Source organism: Tinamus guttatus, unplaced genomic scaffold (genome assembly GCF_059628265.1).
Source record: "Tinamus guttatus ecotype Peru unplaced genomic scaffold, ASM5962826v1 Tinamus_guttatus_pri_ptg000510l, whole genome shotgun sequence".
Lineage (NCBI taxonomy): Eukaryota > Metazoa > Chordata > Aves > Tinamiformes > Tinamidae > Tinamus > Tinamus guttatus.
Window position 1 is genome coordinate 1,473,320 of NW_028289044.1, and position 20,571 is coordinate 1,493,890.

General features: G+C 38.8%; 1 protein-coding gene across 1 annotated transcript in view; it reads left to right on the forward strand.

Moving 5' to 3' along the window:
* The window catches only part of RGS22 (regulator of G protein signaling 22), a 59,091-nt gene extending 39,321 nt beyond the window's left edge, over positions 1-19,770 (forward strand). The window contains exons 16-26 of the mRNA XM_088533650.1: positions 1,253-1,345; positions 1,879-2,045; positions 4,829-4,991; positions 5,601-5,759; positions 7,637-7,696; positions 9,671-9,832; positions 12,459-12,638; positions 14,023-14,184; positions 17,325-17,423; positions 19,038-19,140; positions 19,634-19,770. Of these exons, the coding sequence (XP_088389776.1) occupies positions 1,253-1,345; positions 1,879-2,045; positions 4,829-4,991; positions 5,601-5,759; positions 7,637-7,696; positions 9,671-9,832; positions 12,459-12,638; positions 14,023-14,184; positions 17,325-17,423; positions 19,038-19,140; positions 19,634-19,770 (1,485 nt within the window). The remainder of the gene's footprint in view (positions 1-1,252; positions 1,346-1,878; positions 2,046-4,828; positions 4,992-5,600; positions 5,760-7,636; positions 7,697-9,670; positions 9,833-12,458; positions 12,639-14,022; positions 14,185-17,324; positions 17,424-19,037; positions 19,141-19,633) is intronic.
* The last annotated feature ends 801 nt before the right edge of the window (positions 19,771-20,571 follow it).

A 20,571-nucleotide genomic window follows, 5' to 3' on the forward strand; every position in this document is an offset into this window, starting at 1 on the left:
CTGACAACAGGTCTGCTCTGTGTTTTGTCCCTGGCTCTGCTTCCTGGTTTTTTTCTCTCCTAAAGCAGTATATATCTGACCTATAATGAAACACGATATTCTATTAAGAATTAGGTGAGTGCAAAATTGTTTATTTGGGACATAGTATGCATGTGTCTACATTTTTATCTTTAAGCAAAATATGACAACAGGGGAGTTTTTTATTATTGACTCTCAGGCTGCTTCTATCTATACTCTGTTTAAAGTTTGTGAAAAATGCTCTGAATTATTTTCGTATTTCCTTTTAAATTACACTTTATTTAAACGAAAGAATTCCCAAATGCTCCAAATAACAGTGGAAGAGAGTTACACCAGCCTGAAGGCATTCAGATAGCACGGTGATTAGTGTGCTATTCATATTTACACAAAAACGCAATGAATATCAATCTAAAAACTCTCTTCTCTGTACATAAATTCTTGTGTACTTTCTAATCTTTCTAATGGGATTGCTAATCAGTACGGTAAGTGACTTAATTTTGCTAAATATCGTAACCCTCCATTTGAAAGGGTTGGTTGTCTCAGAGGTTCACCAGACTGTCTTTTATGCATCTAATCAACTATTTGTGCATAACATGAAAAATGAATCGGCTTATATGCATACTGCTCCTAATTAAGTTAAAAAAAAGGCATGAGTTCTTATCACGCACGATTTATTATATTAAGACATTAACTGGTACAAAAGTGAGGGAGAGATCATGGCTGAGAATCTGAAAACTTTCACTTTAATTGTTTAGATATTCTAGTAAGGTGTCTTCCTTGCCTCAAACTGTATTTCTGAAAATACGTGGCTCCCTATCTTTGTGCCACTTCCCATTGAGAGGGATAGTTTCAAGACCTGGAATTTTGCCTCGCCATGGCACTGGAGATGGGCACACATATAATGTGAGGTGAGCCTGGCATGCTTTATCACATTATAATTAATTTTCTTTATTATGATATTTAGTCCTTAAAGATGCAATTAGACTATTCAGTTGTATTCTGCGGAGCTTCACATGTGATTCTACACAGACCTAAAATAAAATTTTGTTCTACCACAGCTTTTAATTGATTCATCTGTCACAGGGATGTGACTTCTGGTGTCTTCTAAACATCTGTCTCATTATTGGCAAATATATTCCTTTTTTATCCACTGTCATTGGCAAGTTGCCTGTCCAGTTCTCCATCTTTCTATAACGTGTACTATGCAGATGACATAAGATATTATTTTTATTAGGTGGAGCTGGTGGAAGAAACTCGACAGCTGGACTCCGTGTACTTTAGAAAGCTCCAGGCTTTGCATCAAGAGAGTGTTTCCAAGAAGGATGAGGTAACACAAGTACCTATTAACAAAAACAAACTCTTTTTCTATCAGAGAGGGTTAACACTTTGAGTATCAGCAATGAAAGACTGACTGCATGCCAGTTTGGAGAAGCAAACCGACTGATTTCTACTGTTCATTTTGTGGAATGATTGAAAGCCACCATTATGTTAATTGCAAATTTAGTTCTTCTGTCAGTTGCATCAATATCAGATCATTTTATGGTTGGAGTTGATGGGATAGTTTCCATTAAAGACTATGGAATGTATTTTCAGCCCTTAATCTTGAGTAAATTCCTCAATTTCAAGTAAATTACAGTTATGTATTGGTTTATTTGATTATGGAAACTGCACGGACTGATACGTTTAAGAAAACATAAAAATAAAGCTAATAAAGAACAGGAGCATTAACTCAATTTATTTTCTCAGCAATCTCAGAGCTGTTCTATGGAGACAGAAGTAATCTAATGTAGGATTATGAGACAGAGCAAAATATACAGACAAAGAAATTAGTTTTGCAAGTGAATTAATTTCTTTTACCAGAGCGCTGCAGCTGACACCGATCTGCCAACCAGCCCTGATGTTCTCCAAAAAGATGAACACTTGTATCAAGTTCCACAAGAGCTGGCAGGTCCTAATCTGGGTGACTTGATCCACGACAAACTGAAGTTAGAACAGTTCCGTGTTTTTCTTGATGAGCATTCTGCTGGGTACGTTTTTTCATTCTTATTATTTTACTCGTTTCGTCGTTCAGAAGAAATCTTTGCTGCAAATTTCGGTTATCTGCATGCTCCTCAATTTTAGACATTTTTAATGCTCATCTATATTTTGAAATACACATTCACATTTTTTACACAACTGAATTGTTGTAACTGTTTCTGTAAAAAGTGTCCTGTCATACAATGATTGTCAGCCAGTCAGCTTTCACTTTCTGCTCTAATTAGTGGCAAACATCTGATAACAGCAACTAGCTTGTGCTGAGTAAAAGCTTATCCTTTTAACACGGTTTGAATATAGTGTATTTTAAAAATTAAAGCTGGATGTTACAAAAATGTATTAATAGAACACATTATTCTAACAGTGTGAGAGCAACCGCAGTTTTGTGTTTGCACTGAACAGAGTTAAGTTCCAGCACACAGCACACACAATTTATGCAGTGGTTTTGAAAAGCTGACCCCTCTTTTTTTTAAAAAAATAAATAAATTAAAAAAAAATTTAAATGCGAGTGCTAGTAGAAGCAAATTTGTAACTATGTATTTTTTTTTCCGTAGCCTCACACTAATCTCTACCTCGTTTTGGGAAATGGCAAATGTTGCTTGATGAATAACTGCTAGCAAGTCTGTTAATTGTTGATTGTAAAGTCTTCCTTTAACTTGGGTTCCCCTGAACTGATATTTTTCATACTGCTATCGCTTCTAAATGAATGCTACTATTGTTTTAGATTTGATATTGGGCAGATTTTTCAAAGACATCCAGAGGTGGATATCTAGCACAGGGTCCTCTGGTCAAGCCTGCATGCTTATCTTCATATTTTCTCCTTATCATCAGAGGGTCCTTTTGCATTCAGAGGACAGAAATAAATGCTGCAGGGCACAACTCCTCTAATTTTGACAGAACATCTAAAAATGGTTTGGATGAATCATACCTAAAAACAGATATTTATCTTCATTGATTATTAAAAGCTGATCAGAAACCAGATCATCTGCTGAGATGGAGTCCACTGAATAGTTTCTGTGACTACTCAACTAATCACTGTGATCCATAGCTTTTGAAAAAGTCTCCAAAAAGAAGCATTTTAGTGCTGGGTACAGATATAGTAACTCAGGGCCAGCTGGCATGCTTCTCTCAAGATGTATAATGCTACTAAAAGTTGAAGGGATCCTAGAACTAGTGCAGTATCAAAAATTTTCGCAACAAAAAAAAATGTTTAATTTGCCATGACTCTGTTTGGCCAACTGCACAATTAATGGAGGCCAGACTGTTGAGTACCTGCACGCAAGATCTGTTATGAAACTTAATCAAGTTCAGTTAGATTTTTTTTTGTTAAATATAGAGGATGTATTCACACACCATTGAGGGACAATTTGTGTTGCTCATGTTTTGTGGATTAGCATTATCATGTCAGTTTTGCCAGAACAGCTGACTATGCACACGTTCCTGGCTTATTGTATGTAAAAAGTAGACCGTGCTACTATAAGCATCGGTAAGTGGCCTAAGCTAAATATTACCTAAAAAGTTAATTGCTTTTTAAGAGAAAGATGGACACATTTGGTCATCATGGTTAGATGACACAAGAGGACTCTCTAAATCACAGTAACTTAGATTGCTTGCAAGTGGGTGAACATTCTCGCATTTTGACAAACTGGCAAATCAAGCTCTTTTCCGCTTTGAAATTTTTCAATGACTTCTGCTCAACAATTTCAGTCTTAATAGAATTGAAGTCTGTAAGAGTTTCAAAAGACCTTTGAAAGCAGGCATGTGCTCTGAAGTCAGTTAGATGCATTTGGAAGTTTTGCTCATAGATTAATATTTCAAAAAAGCCACTTGTTATTAACAGAATGGAAAGATGAAACAGATTTATCTGAATTTACTGCTTCATGTCTTATACTGCCAATACAGTAAATATGCTCATTAAAATGGTCACAAAACTTCAAATGGTAAGATACTGCCAGAAAATAGTCATATAAATTAAACTGAAATTTATTCTGTTCTGTTCAATTATTCAGTCCTACGGTTATAGAACAAAATCAATATATGTTCCATTTAAGCAAACTCAGATTGATAATATACGCTCAAATTATTATGAATAACGTATAGATCAAGAATTGCATATGGAGATTATTTATCATTTACTATGAGTAATGAAATATGTAGTGGGATCAGTAATTTATGGACAGGCAGACCACAAAAAGCCCTAGAAACAAAATTCACCATAAATTGTTTTTGTCTGCTTGCCTGTGGACTGAGTCACAAGTTCTATCACTTCACATGGGGTAGGAGAGGGAGATGATTTCAGGGGCCGACATTCCCAGCTGTCATCCCCACAACTTTCTCTGAAGTCCTTTAGCAGAGGAGGCAGAGCAGGGGGGTGTTGACTCATCTTTTGGTGACTCTCAGCCTGCAATATCAATTCAATTTCCCTTCTCTTTCATTTTTCATTGATTCCATGAGCTCTGCATTATGGCTCAGAATCACAGTCCCCACTGGATTTAGCAGCTGTAAATGGAAGAGGTTACTCCTGCTGGGGTACTCCAGGAGGGACCCTGACTGAGATCCCTAAGATTTTGACCCATTTGTTCAGCAAGTCCCATGGTCTTACCAGAATGTACCTTGTTATCTAGCAAAGAATAGCTGACAAAAAATTTCTGCCCAGTCTGACCTGGAATTTAGGACTTGGACACTTTGGTGTCTTGTGGCTAAACTCATAACTCCCTAGAAGGTTGATAAAATTAATTCAATATTGAAAAAACACTCTGTTTAAATTTGCTCATAGCACGGATCTCAAGTGTTGGCTAGACATTGAACAGTTCAGAAGGATGCTCCACAAGGACAAAGAAAAAAGGGAGGAAAAATCTAAGGACATTAAAAACAAGTACCTCAACAAGAAGTACTTCTTTGGGCCCAAGAGCCCTGCCACAAAGGAACAACAGGAACAGGTACCAGTGACAAAACTGTTACAGCTGTTGCACTAATAGCTGCCACTGAGATAAGAGCCCATAACCAGTTTTACCCCAACTCTTCCCCAAGCTATCTCCTCCAATGTTATCTATATTTTTCTCTAAAAGACTAGTTCTGTTCTGCAGGATCCTTCCTTCCTATAGGATCCTTCCTTCCTTCCAAGGAAGATGATCTCCTAAATCCAGATCTGAGGCCACAGCCAGAGCATGAACAGCCCAGCTCAGAAGAAGTGTAAAACAAAATGGCTTTAAGGCAGTTACCTATTGCAGCTCTCTTTTTTTTTAGTGTGTAAGTAACTAAGACACAGACAGCAAGTCTGAACTGTGGTACTCCAATATATCGTGATGCTTAAGAAACTTAGTCACATTGGGGTATTATTTGCTGGAGTCTGTGTTCTATTATAGGTAGGGACAAATGTAATCTGTTCCCTTTTATGAAAAGTACATGTGAGCCTTGGGTAAGCATGCATTAAATGCTTTGCTTACAGTTAATCTCATGCTTTGTTAAATCAAGTATGTAGTGAGATAAAGGACTTTCAGTATGCACAAAAGTTTATGTCATGTGTTTATTGTATTTGGATTGCTTAGCTAATGCGTTCAGGTGGAGGATGGGGACAGATCCTTCATGATCAGGTTTCTCCAGAAATTCTGCTAGAAATTCAGCAGTACGTCCAGAAGAGATTAGAAAAACAATGGTTGCCATTGTTCCTGGCGGATGAACGACATGAGGTGGATGAAAAAGCAAAGGTAATATCTTTTTTTTTTAACACCTGCAGCACTCTGGCATTTTCTTTTGTTTGCCTAATAATTTGCTATTCGGATGAAATGTTTCGGAGTTAAAACAGACTGTAAGTCACATTGAATTTAGATTGAAAGAGAAGCCCTAGCATGTACAGATTGGAGCATTTAGCTTGATACCTATGCAAGCAGTTCCTCTGAGAACTTAGCGTGGCTGACTATTATTGCTAGATGCCAGATCTGAAGAAGCTGGTGTTGCTCTGCTGCCAGCTAGCCATGCTGGGGCAGGAAGCAAACCTTGGCTGCACGCAGGCTGTACACGACAGTGTTGCACTCTCAAGGTGCCATTCTGTCCCACTTGCATGTGGAAGTGAGGTGGCTTTGGTACAGGATTTGCACAAGGGGACAAACTAGTAAGCAAATGAGCAGACTTCTCACTCTGTACTATCTCTCTCTATTATGCTGTCCATGTTCTCCCACTCAGAGCAGCAGAGCCCATGGAAAAGAGTCTTGGTCCTATGCAAATCTGAGTTCTGCTAAATCTTAATTACATTAGCCGCTATAAGCCTGTTTTTTTGTTGGTTACTTAAAAAAGTTGCGAGAAAACTGAAAACAAGAAGCCTTCCAGTCCTGCTGGTTCATTAGAGTCAACAGACTGGGAATGGGATGACATCTGACTTTTTATTTGAATACCTCTGTAGCTGAGATCTCTGTGGGGAAATCATCTTGCTGGTAACAGTTGCAAAAAGACTTGTTTTTTGCAATGTGAATGTGAAGGATATTTGACAATTCCACCAAGCAGAGAGATATGCCCACGACATTGACTCATAAAAACTTTAAAATGATTACTTTAGCATCAAACTGTTCAAAAAGTTGTCCGATTTGCCTATGGCCTGGATCTTTCCCATTGATTCATAGCACTAAGCAATCTGAGAAGTATAGTTTCTGGTAAACCAAACTGTAGTTTTAATGCATTACTCCAAAGCAAAATTTCCCAAGCCTGTGCTCTTTTTAGCTGAACTCTGCTGTCCAGGCCACCCTCCCTTACGAGCCCAGTTGCACCACCATGCGACCAGGTTAAGCTGCTTCCAGTTTTAGCTAATGCCTCCTCCTGCACCTGCTGTCCTGCATCTGTGGACGAGTAGCCCTTGCAGTTTGGAAAAATGCTGCATTAAAGTCTAATAAGCAGTTTACAGGGAATACATAATTTTAATGAGATTTTAGTCTTTTCCTAACTCCATTTAAGTCTCACTGTTTTTTTTTTTTTTGTCTTTCTTGCTGCAAATTCAAAGGATGAAAAGGTCCTTTGAAGAACGTACTTTAGAAGAAATGAAACCAGATGACATTCTCCACTTGGCTTCATATTTCACAGTGACCAAACACTCTGGGCATGCTATGGAGTCCTTATTCAGAAAATCTGCCCTTGATTTGAGGGGTATTTTGGCTACAAAGAAAGTTGCGGGATCAAGTCTGTGTCTCTGATACAGCTGTCCAAAGGAACTAAAAGCATTTCTTTTGTGTATATATATATATATGCATATATATACATATACACATATACATATACATAAACATTATGGTCCCAAAACTGTTCCCAACCTCAGGAGTCCCTCAGAACAGTGTGGATAAGGCAGACCAGTGAAAGAGAGCAGTTTGCTTGCCTTACCTGTTGTCTTCTCTTGACTCCCCCATCTTAATGATCAGATGTTCATTTTACAGCTTAACGACAATGGGTGGTGCTCAGTTTGGGACCATAAGTTTCATGTATCAAGAGGCTAATGAAGATGTATGGTATCAGCTATTCTACCACTGTGGTCTCAATCATTAGGGGGTGAACAACAAACAAGAGTTAGAAAAGACCATGATAATCTTTTGTTCAACCATAGATAAGGGACATAGTTGAAGATCTCCTAATCCAGAAGAAGAAGACAACTAGGATGTGGAAGGCAAGTGAAGTTTTTTATGCCTCTTGTGTCTACAATTTCATTCTCTCCTGTTTGTACCTTGCACTTCCTTTGTGATTCCTTGTTGACAATGTGAGGCTCAAATATGACTCTGGCAAAAGCAGGCCTAACTTTACTGACTACGATGGACTGATCACACACATTACTGATGAACTTAGTTCCCTGCTGGATGACCAGGATAAATTTATCTCCTTTCTTGTCTGGAGAGATCATGCCTGAAAAAAAAAAAAAGAGTGTATCTCTTGTCCTGGGCTGTAGAGCACTCTTAACCCCTCTGGGACAGATATTGTACCTTAATTCACATTTATCTGTATTTTGCATGCAGAAGACTTATTGGGACAAGCTGTTCATTCCAGTATCTGGTAGTTTATTTATTATTGCGAGTGGATTACGTGCAGACACAAAAGGGAATGTGAAGTATGTAGTGGTGTGGGCAGGTTTAATCATATCTTACAGTATCTGTTTCATTTACAATTGTATTTTAATCTTGCAGCAGTGAGATAATATCGATTTTAAACATCTTAAACCTCTGTAATAATACATTTCATCAGCTGTTTGCCATTTTTTTTTTCTCTTGAAGAGCAGTGAACTCTTTGTGATTGCCAACATACAAGTTGTGTACATTTATTCAGTTGAACTTTTATTGTCTGTTGAAATCAAACAGGAGACCCGGTCACTAATTATCCATGCAAACCATTAGCTCAAAAGGGATCCAAAGTGCATGTGGGTTCTGTAAATCGAGTTTTCTCCTCATCTGTTTGTCAGGAAGATGGTAATTTTCCATGTTTTGTTTTAGGGTTGTTGACCCATAAGATAAGCAATGCTTGTACATTGGTACAGGGGTGGGAGCAGCACTCTGTGCTTCTCTTTATTGTGCCCAGAAATGATTTTTCCCAAAAGTTGCCTAAATCTTGGTCACAGTGATCTTACTCCTTTGAACAGAACATGTTTGATGATTCGGAGGAAGGCTGGGAAGATGCTGTTTTGTTGTCTATGTTGATCTTTGTTTTAATGCAGAGGACTCCTTGGACAACCACCTCACTCTCTCCAGCCAGGACAGGCTTTCCCCACGGCCAGGCTCTGCTGTGTGTAACTCTTGCTTTAAAGAGAAGCTGCAGAAAGGCTTTTACTTTGGATTAGATATTCAATACTGTCCAAAAAAACTAAAAACATTCCTGCCCCACGCTAACCATTGAACAGTGCTCCATCGCTGCTGGACTTTGAGAATTTTATGCCAACGTTACAAGATAGTTTTGACTCATCCAGTTGATAGCAAAGGGGGATAGTCTGGCCGCACCTCTGCGCAGGAGGCTTTGCTCAGGAAGACAAGTCTTTGCAAAGTGCCCTGCAAGCAAGCAGCCCCTGCATGAGGCATCTCCCTCTGCCACCCCTCCTGGGTGCCAGGGGCACCAAAATGCCTCAGTGGCTTTAAATTCTCGTTGACTATTGGTAGCTCTCCTCTGCAGAGATGAGACTCTCCAGCTTCTGTTGGTGATCATGGCAACACATTTCAAAGCTCTTTCTGTTAGGGCGATCCCTGTCAGAAGCATTTTACAACTCCTAGCTATGCGGTTTGTCTGTTCCTTTTGCTTTGTTGTTTGTTTGCACAAAACGCAAGCTGTTCCCTAGAAAAGTAGCCTGTTGCCATAATCAATAACAATAGCTGTTTCCATACTTTATAGTATGTAGTCATATGGTCTAAATCATTGTCAGTCATTTCCTCTCCCATCGTGTCTTCCAAAAAATGTTGCCCAAACCAAACTGGAAAAAAAAAAGTATGAAAAGAAGGAAAGAAAGAAATGAAACCTTGCCAAATTCTATTGTATCCATGTCATAAACTACTGAAAGTTAGGGTCAGTGCAAAGATAAGAATCACACAGTTTACGCTAGCTAATGCCTTTGTTATTGCTTTTTGAACCAAAGTTTATTTGGTGCATTTATTTCTTCTTTTGACAGCATGTGGACAATAAGTGGGTTTCTTCATCTAGGGAAATTATTGCTTTCCGCAAAGCGCTGTTGAATCCAGTGACAGCAAATCAGTTTCAACGCTTTGTGTCACTGAAGGGAGACCTGCTGGCGAACGGCGTGCGCTTTTGGCAGGAGGTGCAGAAGTACAAGGTATGGAGGTACAACGGATGGAAAGGAATATCATTCAGTTTGTAAGCAAATGCATCCATTGCTGCACATGAGCAGAATTTTAACTAGAATATCTCCGAGCATTTTTGTTCATTGTAAAACCTTCACTGTTTAACTCTTCTTTCTTCCATGAAAACCCTCACTTCTTCGAGGTGACTATTTTAAAGGACTTGAATGTATTACTGCTGTATTTTTTCATGCTTCTTCTAACTATAACATTCTTCTGAGTCTCTAAAGGGATACTGTTAACTAGTTAATGTCCAGATTTTTCTGTACATCTGTTCAGCAGTTCAAAATGCAATGAACACGCTTAAATCTTCATTCTCTTTACAGTTTCAGGCTGTTAAATAGAGGGATTATTGCTCGATTTGGTAATTCCCCTAAAATCAGAGAAAGCTTTTAAATGCAGTGCAAATGTACACATGAAAAATAGTAGCTACCCCAAAAGTGCGTAAGTGCAGACCCTTATTCTGTGCTCCCTTATTCTGTGTGGACATGTTTGACTGCGCAGAGCACGTGGAACATGATGGACTGGGAGACCCAGGGATCGCCTCTGACCAGGCCAGCTCCTCGCCCTGGGTGAGATTGCTCCAGCATGAGGGGCCACACCATGGGAAACGTCAGGAGTCTGCTCTTACATCCCGGCACTGCCGGGGAATCCTGGGCTGGATGCAGGGACATGGCGGCTCTTTCGCTTGTTCCTCATTCCGCTTTTGGTCTCTGATTTAGGGTCTACATCAGGAGCTGGAGGTCCTGTGCTTCCAGAGGGCAATCCTTCCTCAAGCAGTTTCTAATGCAAAGGGGAAGACTCATAGGCTGCAGTGTTCTCCAGATACAGAAGGAGTTTAGACTAGAAAGGCACTTGCAGCTACGCGACATCAATCCCTCTTCAGATATCTGGTACTGTTCCAGATTTGTAACTCTTCATTGCTCCATCATGGATAAAATGGAAACTGCTTGCAAATCCATGTGGAGCGCAGTTCAGACTGTTTTCTTTGTGGAATCGCGCTCCGAAGAAAACCTTCATTGTTTTGCATCCCACCCTCTCTCCTCCATTTATGTTAATTTTATTTGTCCTCTTATCAAGAAAGAGTACAATCTGACCACAATTCCGCACGCACGCGATTCGTCACGCTTGACAGTTGATGCTCTTTATAGGAGCAAAGGGCTGGAGTAGCCGGCGCGTCGTGGGTCAGGCTGAACTGCAGGAACGTGGCCAAAGCTGTGGGCAGCACTTTGCCTGGCGCACACTTCGCTTTCCCCAGCCCTATCATGCCATCTGCTTTGGCAAAACTCCCTCTGGGAGTTGATGTCTGTGCGGTTTTTCATAACCCATTGGGCTGGCGGCACATTTGTGGACAAATGAAAAATAAAAATAATTATTCGTCTAAAACAAATATGGGGAACTATAACACTAAGGATCATTTCCATGTGTTTGTCTATGTTCCTGTTTCATCCTTCTTCATAGCTAATAGCTCCTTCTCCCACTCGCTGTCTTTGCTAGATGAGCAAAGGAAGCCATAATATATTCTTAGGATATATTGAGCATGTTTTTGTATTGCCTTACTTTCTTCGCTGTAACTGTTATCATTCTTTTCTCCCTTTACAAAACTAGAAAGTATTTGTAATAAAACAAAACAGCTCTTTCACATACCACATTTCTGGTTAAAAGTCCTGTTTTTAATTTCTTTCCAGAGTAAATATCTAACCTCCTCTACCAAAACTAGATACTTATTCTTCATTCTTTTCCTGTAATTTCTCTGGAGTGTTCATTGTCATTGTGTCTCTAGTAGATATATATGATAATCTCCTAGTGTTACAGAATTTTCTTATTTTCTTGATGTTTATGGATAGATGGAAAGCATATATTTTAAAGGGTTTGAAAGAAATCTTTTGAATGATTTTTCTCTGCTGTCAAAATCCACTGGTAGCATCGTAACAGGGTGAAAACACAGTAATCACAAGTTTTACAAGAAGAGTATGATCACATGAAATAGGATAGGAAATGCCTAGACCTCACTGTTCTGAGAGTTCCATCTACTCTTTACAGAACTATTTCAAAATCTGAAAGCTACAGCTCAGTGAATGGAAGACCCTGTGGGTAGCTGATAGCACTAGCACCCTTTTGTACCATCGCTTGTGGCATTTGTGGTTACAATGCTTTGTACCACCCTAAGTGATTCCCCTCTGTGTAGTTTATAGAGCATCTTTGTCATTTTAGTTAGAGCAGTCACTGCAGACTCATGAAAATCAGTGCATTTCACACCTGGAGGTGGGTTTCTCTCTCAGAAATGCCTCCTGTTTGCCAGTAATGTGCTTAGATTGAATGAGGGATATGAACTGTGCTCTTCCCTCAGAATGTGCGGGCAAAGCTTAAAACTCTAAAGCTCTTCAAGCTCTATCTGTGCACTTGCAAACCAGAAGCCTCACTAATGCTTTTCCTGTTGCTGTAAGCATCGACATTTGCTATAAGTATTTGATCCTGTTTGTTCTGAAGGAATCTGTTTTTATAGTTTTGTATGACTATTGTTCTTTGATCACTGCCCCCCTGTAAAGAGGCTTCTCGCTCTATCTGCATTGACTGAAATGTCTGTTTTTCATCTTTCAGGACTTGTGCCATTCTCATTGTGATAATGCCACAATCCAGAATAAAATCACAACTATTATCAACTGTTTTATTAATTCTGCTGTGCCACCAGCTCTGCAGATTGACATCCCAACTGAACAGGCAGAGAAGATTCTGGAGCACAGGAAGGAACTAGGACCCTACGTTTTTAGAGAGGCACAGGTAAAAAAAAAAAAAAAAAAAAAAAAAAAAAAGTGGAATAATCTCTGTAACATATTGGACTCCAAAGCTTAGGCACAAATTAAAATATTGTGGTCATCCATTTCAATAGAGATTATATGCTAGAGATGACAGAGAAACTTCAGATATTAACTACTCAATACATTGGACAATTTCTTTCAGCTACCTGATTCCTGACAGTGGGTGACCTTTCCTTGTTTTTGAACTGCCTTTTTTTTTTTTTTTAACATCGGGGGAGTAATTAGTAGTTAGAAAATTCATTCATATATTAATATAAATATGTAAAAAACATAGATGTCAGTAAAGGACAAGGACAGCATTGCTTACTGAATGTCTTTCCCTTCCCTATAACATGGAGTTTATGTTAAATTACTGTAGACATTTTTCTTTCCCTGATATTTGTACTAAGCAGCCTTAATGGCGATTTGTGAAACTTCACTACTATCAGTCCAAGGTGAGTCCATAAAGCATTTGGATCTCAGGAGATGAATGGTTTGTCAGAGAGAAGGATTCATACATATCTTAGGAGAAACAAGAAGGCCCATTTAAGAGTTAAGACTGTGTAAAACAGCAAATTCCAGAAATGCAGCACAAAACCAAAGGAAGAACTTGGCAAAAAAAAAGTTGTGACTGGAATATGACAGTGACTCAAATGTCACTTTTGAGTGGGTTGAGCCAGAATCAGTGAGGTGCTAAGCACGCCTGACTCCCTTTAAAGCCAAGTTTCTCAATGAGAGATAAACTTCTAAATAACTTGAAAAATGTGGGCCTTAGTACGTGCAGCAATAGAATGCACTGAGCCCCTCTGATTGCTTTTGTAAAATTGTTTTTCTTACTCTAGTTCAAAAAAGACCCTGTGAGAGATTATATCATTTAAAAATTATCCAAGATTTGCTCATAGATCTGTAATGTGGTTTAAGAGCCTTTCCAGAGACAAAAAAAAGTATTTCCTTTCGCTTAAGCAGGAAAAAAAAAAGCTCTCCCTAATGAACAGAATATTTGAAATACTTGAGCAGAACAGTGGTGCAAAAGCAATTCTACTATTGTATATTTTATCAAGAATAGTTGTGAAAATGATGGATGTTTTCATTAATGCAAACAATTGTTTAGGGAAATATATAAAAAAAAAGAAAGTGCTTTTTAACTGTGTTTTAGGAAGATTTCTCACCAGTAATAAACACACTGATGAAAAGCATGTGCCGAGCAAAGCTGGGCTGAAATGTCAGGACACAGTACGTGGGAGGAACAGGGCTGTGTATTCAAAAAGAAAGAGCTATTTCATTCTCATGGAAAACTACATTTTATTTTACAGTAACCTCTGTTTTCCTAGTACAGTCAAGAGAGACTTTCTTTTCTTTCTGTTCAGATGACTATTTTTGCACTTCTGTTTAAATTTTGGCCAAATTTTTGTGAGTTTCGAAGCAACCTGGCTACTGACAATATTTTACCTGCCTTGGAAAGAAAAAAAGAAAGACTGATGCAAAAGAAGAGAGGCAAAACAGCAGAGGTAAGGCTTGCAGAGGCTCACGTGAGAGCTGACAGACTGCATACACACTCTTTTATGAGCAAACATACAGGAATTCAGATATCCTCTTTCTCAGTCTGATCCAAAGCTACTGAAATCTTACTGTTAGAACGCAAGCTTGACATATGATCCACTCCTAGGACAATTAGTTCCCAATCCTGCCAATGCATATACGTATGTTTAACTTGAAGCAGATGAGTCAATGGAATACTCCTTTCATTAAGCAGAGGGGAAAATGTATTTTAGCCATTTTTTTGTGCAGAGGGGAAAAAGTGGAAAAGAGGGATGAAATTTTAAAAATCTATATATGCTGCAATTGGTTAACATAGATTCACCTGCACTTTCAGTGTATTCTGTCATTCCTATTAAAAAAACAGAGATTTCATGTCTGTCTTTCAGAAGGAGCCCTTGAGAAGTCTATACATGATCTTTTTAAAAATACTTACGTGCTAATTGCTCTTTACACTCCTTGTCTTTTCTTGAATATTTCTGAGCTTTCATAGTGAAATTGTTAAGAGTTCTCACACCGAGTTTCCAGACAGTTTCAGTGCATTAACAGAGCTGTGACCTCTAGAGCAGAGTGCTTGCTTGTAAAATTGTTTTTCTTGGAATTTTATTATTAAAATATAATGGATTTTTTTCTATTGATTATAGGCTTTGCAAAAGTTTATTTTTTACAAAATGTAATTGTTTGGCCAGCTTTGAGGAGAGAACATTCCTGTAAGAGCTGGGAAATTACTGGACTTGCAAACTATCCTAAGTAGCATTAAAAGACCTTTACATATTTTAAATACCATGTACACATGTGTTGAGATGTTACTGGTGATGGGAACCACATGAGGACCTGGATAAAGACATATGCCTGTAAGAACATGTATACTTTGTTATCCTCTTTTTAGACAGATGAAAATTGAGGATCAGTGAAGTGTTACTCAAGGCCACACAGCAATGTCAAGTGAAGTCTAAAATCCAAGAACTCATGCTCCTTTCTCCAAAGCACGTTGCCTCCATACAGAAATGTCTGGCAAGGCCATTGGCAATACTTATAGTGCAAGAATGCAATATTTCAAAGTAATGCACTTTTGTGTTTTCACAGACTTATTTTTTCCATCTGTTTGTTGCCTGTCTATAAGATTTCTGATTAGGATCAAGGAAATAAAATCTTGGCCAGGAGGGCAACAGCCTCGCTTTTATGGGGAACAAATGGGAAAGGTGAATTACTCTTCTTAAACTGGAAAATAGAGCAAGAAATTTTAGAAAGTGATAGGCAGAGAACGCAGCTCCGTAAACAGTTTACAGGCTATTCTTTTCACAAAAAAATTATCCTTAAACCGGTTATCTTTGAAATCTCTCAGGAGAATAAGAGGAGGACACATGTCTTTGAAACCCTTTTTCCTGTCTTTATTTAAAAAGTTTCCCATCCCCTCCTCTTTTCTGTCCCCTCAGTGACAGCATAACTTTGAACAAATTGATTCAGTACAGCCAAGGACAAAGTATCTATGGCAGGGCAGTGCATGAATCTAAAGTCCCAGTCAGGTTTAGGATCAAAGTGCTTTCCATAGCTTGCAATGTCTTGTTCCTGGTCCCACCAGGGTCATGCTGAAGAAGAGGAGGCCTCTGGCAAAGGTGGAAATGATATTTTTTCTTACTTTTCTTTTACTCAAATCAGTTGCCATTTGTGCTTTATGTCAAACTGAACAACTGCAGTCTTTGGGGAGAAATTTTATGTTTTCTTCCCACAAAGCTTTTGCTGAGCTGGCCCATCTACCTGGGGGGGTAGCACGAAGGACAACAGCGCAGGACTTCCCTTGCTATTAGCTGACTACCACAGTATGTTCTCTGGGTGCCTGCTTGGCACCTATGGAACAAATCCAGCTCCTTTACGTGACCTACTGAAGGCTTCCTGGCAGTGAGGGAAGCCCCCTGCAAGAGCTGCATAATAGCAAAGCCTCTTTTCTTTTAAGCCCAGCCTCTGGAAGGCACAAGTGAGTATTTGTTCAGCCTCTCTTACCACTGAAAGGCAAAAGCAATATGTGTTAGTTTCCATCGTTGCTCCATTGCTCTTTATACTTCTTAGTAGTAACCTTACTCATAAATAAGTGAGGTAACTTCAAGAGCTATGCCACTGCCATAACGTTGTCTAGTTTATTATGAGGAGCTGTTATTAAAGGACTTATTTAATTCTCCATTCTCATTTTAAAATAGCAAATTTCAACTATATTATTTGAGTATGTACAGTGCTTCTGTTCATGCGTTAGTCTTCCTGACTGTCTCATCAAAGCCTGTTTCTGGAGAGAAGATAAATACCACTTAAGCAGGTCTGCTTCCAAAAGTCTCCATTAGAGATGATGGGTCCATAGGATGATTAAGGAAAAGGCTCGTTGCAAGCAAGGAATCAGGATATCTTGGTCCTTTTCCACATCTTCCAGGGACTTCCTGAGTGAATTTGGGAAACCATTTGACCTCCCCTTTTTTGTCTCATTTGCAACGTGGGGCAGGCAAATGATGTTACTTGCCTCAAGGGGATGTTGTGGGGCTAATCAGGCAGCATGTGCAAAAACAAAGCTTTAAAAAACACTAAAACAACACGAAAATAGTAAACAGTTAATGTCTCGAGCATTTATCAAGGATTACAGTGCCTTGCCTGCCACTGTAAATGTTTTAAATAAGATTGCCTAAGTTTCTAATATATACACTGTAGTTCATATGCAGCTGCTGGACTTGAAGCTGGAATAAACCATTGGAAATCCTGTGGCCTACATTTATACATTAGAGGATTTATAATGGCCCCTCTGTCCTTACAATATATTCTGTTGCAGGTTCACCCTCTCCCTTAGCTACAACTCAATCCTTTGGAATCTGAACTGAAGATAGCTGGCAGGGGCTGGTGAGGAAACTTGATAGTGACAAGGAAACGCTTTAAAATTGCTTTAAAAAGCAGTATCTTCTATTTGTTAGCATGTCTGAGGTGATAAATTATGCACCTGGGCACTAGAAAACCAAAATATGTCTATAGTATGAGAAGATACTGCATATGACACGTTTCAACCGACAATTTTGTTTCCTCGGGCTTTTAACTTTATTGCAGTAGTTATTGTTTGATAATTGACTGTTTAATTATGAATTCTTACCATTATTGGCAGGGTAAAGGAGAGGAGAAAAAGGTTCTCAGTCGGTCAGGCAGTGTTTTCAGTGGTGTGGAGAGAAGACGAGCATCATCTCCATTTGGATACACGCAGCAGGTGACTAATAAGCATATTGCATGCATTATTGTATGCATACACAAACAAACAGAACATAAATCATATCATTCAAAAGAGATAAAATGGTTTGGGCAGAATGGGAAGGTAGGATTTGGCTCAGAATACCTGCTACATGATTCTTCAATATCTGTTCATTCTTCTACCACTAACTTTACTGTTTATTAGTTTACCAACCTTATCATATTTTTTTTGAAGATTTATGTTCTAGGAAGTATTAATATCTAATAAAATCAAACCCTTTAAGTTTGGAGGTTTAATTTAAAGAGAAGTTGCATGAAAAGAAGTTTTATCTGGAATAAGAAATGTTGTATAATTGGGGTAATTCTTGAAAAAAAATGGTTTAGCTTGAGTCCTTTTGTGCTAATAAGTCAAAACTTGAAACTGAGGTCATTTAGGAAATCTAGGTACTTGCATATAAAATCAGACAGAAAATAACTTAGTTATCTACTACTTTTTTGAGAACAACTTTCATAATGCATCAAATATGTAAAGAAGGACACTGCCATGATATAATGGGGAATCTGTACAGTCAAATAATCACAGCTGTAGCATGTGATGCAGGAGTAAATCCCACTCTGCTCAGGGCTTCAATTCCTTGGAGCTCCTCCATGGCATAACATTAGTGATGGCAGAGTATAGAAACAGGTAGTCTGAAAAGCCCTCAAAATCTGAAGCCAAAGTGCAAGCTACATAGTTAAGCTCATAGTCTTATCCCTTAAATGGACCTTTGTAACTTTTGCTTATATTTATATCAAGAAACAAAAGCGAGCTGGGTGATTCCCAGGAAAGCAGATCAATACCATATGCCTAAGCCTTCAAGAAGAGGCCAGATAACTGCATAAAGAGCAATAACCTCTTGTGAATCAGATTTTTCTCCCAGCCCCTTGCTGCTCTAGGAAGATGCTACAAACTCTTCTTATTGAATCACAAAATGAAAAATTGGCCTCAAGCTTTTCATGTTGTAATGAAGGTAATAAATAAATAAAAAGCCAAATAAAAGTACACTTTCCATAGTGATTTTAACCTGAAACACTGAACACTGAAACTGAAACTGGCTATTCTGCAATGTAAAGGGCAACAATTTTCCTTAGAAAAGGTGAGGGTGCCATCCCTATATGATCTATCTCTGCTGGCAGAGGCATGATGCTAGAGAGGTTGGTTAGGCAGAAAGAAGTGTGATGGTAGTGAGACCTTTTGGATTTGAGGTACGGCACACTGAAGAGATATGACAGGGACAGGATATGAATTAAAGTCCATGACAGCACAAAAGGCTATATTTTTTAAGGAGAAAGGTAGGCTCTGTGTAAATTTGAAGAAGAAATGAGATCAAATGTAATTTAGAATCGGTGATGGATGATAAAAGAATGTAAGCATCAGTTCTGTCAGCTTAAACTTAATCTAACAGTGTTTTAGATTTGCTTTTTTGCAACAGGATTATTTGTCCCATAATTGCAATATTGTCATGACAACCCCCCTGTTTTCAATAACTAAGATTAGTCAGTAACTGGGATATAACACAAGCTTTCTGTTGCACTATTAAAATGGACCACCTCAGTGGTCTGGAGGCTGATTTTTTTTAAATGGTTCTCGCAGGTTTCCTGGTCTTATTCCAAATACATAGAAGCCTTGGAGCAGGAGAGAATACTCCTTAAAATGCAAGAAGATCTGGAGAAAAATCCATCATCACTCCTTTCAGGTTATTAACCACGTTCTGTAGTTTAGGAGGACAAGCATATAGCTTAGGTGAAATTTTCTCAGCATAGGGGCTTTAGTTGGTTGAGTGGTATATGTAAGCCAGTGCCTCTCTTCACCCTGTCAAGAAGGAACTTGCTTTCTGCACCAGAATGATGGGCAACAATTTTTCTACGCAAGGGAAGAGGAAAGAGCTATGCTACACACGCCCTGGTGCAGAAAGGAATTTGTACATACCTTCATTCCATACCCGTTTGGGTCACCTCCAAGGATTCTAGTACTTTAACAACCTACGTGCAATCAAACAAGAGAAACTTTCACCAGTTTGTCAGTATGTTTTCATGGGATCCACCAGGAATTGCCTCAATCTTGTATCAGTTACAAATATCACCTTAGAGTCTGTCCCAAGGAGTTTATGACCTATCTGTTCCTTAAATAGTACATGTGATGGTGAACTACTCCCTTTTCCATAATTTTAGCTTTATTTCTATATGCAGGTTCCTCATCTATGTCCTTGCTGAAGCCACGTAGCACTGAAAGATTCATGCTTTCTCCAAGGAGCAGTAAGATTTTTGAGAAACGTTCAGATCTTCCCAGAGAAAGTGAGTACCAGATTGCCAATAGCGTGCTTTGAAATTTGGATTCTTAAAAGCTAATTTTCCTGCTGTCAATGCTAGTGCTCACTATTAGTAAGTTGTCCTGTTCCAGATGACATTTAACTGAAGTTATATAGTCTCACCATGAAGATTATTTTTTACTCCAAACATGGTTGTCTTTTAGCCAAATGGAAATTTGTTGCAAAATGGCAGTCTCTAAAGCATGGTAATCTAGGCTTTCCTGTTGAAATGTTTTAACTAGAAGCATGAGGTGACTGGAGGAAGCTCAAACCCCATGGAGTTACTGGCAAAGGCCTGACACAAAACTAGGAATAGATCATCTCTGCTTAGGCATGTTAAACATTGGACTGGGGGAAAGAAGTGGAACAGCAGAGAGTTCCATTGAAAGGAAAAAGATTTTACTTCAAAGCTTGAATTCCCAATGACAGAGTTCCATGGAGGTTTTGTTTTGATTTTTAAGTCTACCCTGGAATTAGGTGGACTTCAAAAAATTAACAGAACTTGGATTATGGCTCTCCTTCTCTCTCTGCTCCTCCTTCACCTTCTATTTCAGGACTTCAGCATTGCTATTTTTGTATCCTGCCCTGCCTACTGTTCCTAAAGTTTTCTCCAGGAGGAGAAAATTGCAGCAATCCTTGTTCTGTTATTTCCTCATATTCTCTCTCTGCTTTTTCACCACCTCCCCTAGATATATGTAAATCTCACATAGTTGTTTGGACCTTATACACCTCTGTAATGTTAATATATTTCATGCTCTTATGCCCCTCTTTTTGTTCTGCTCTCCAACCCTGTGCTCCACACGCAGCTACGTCACACAC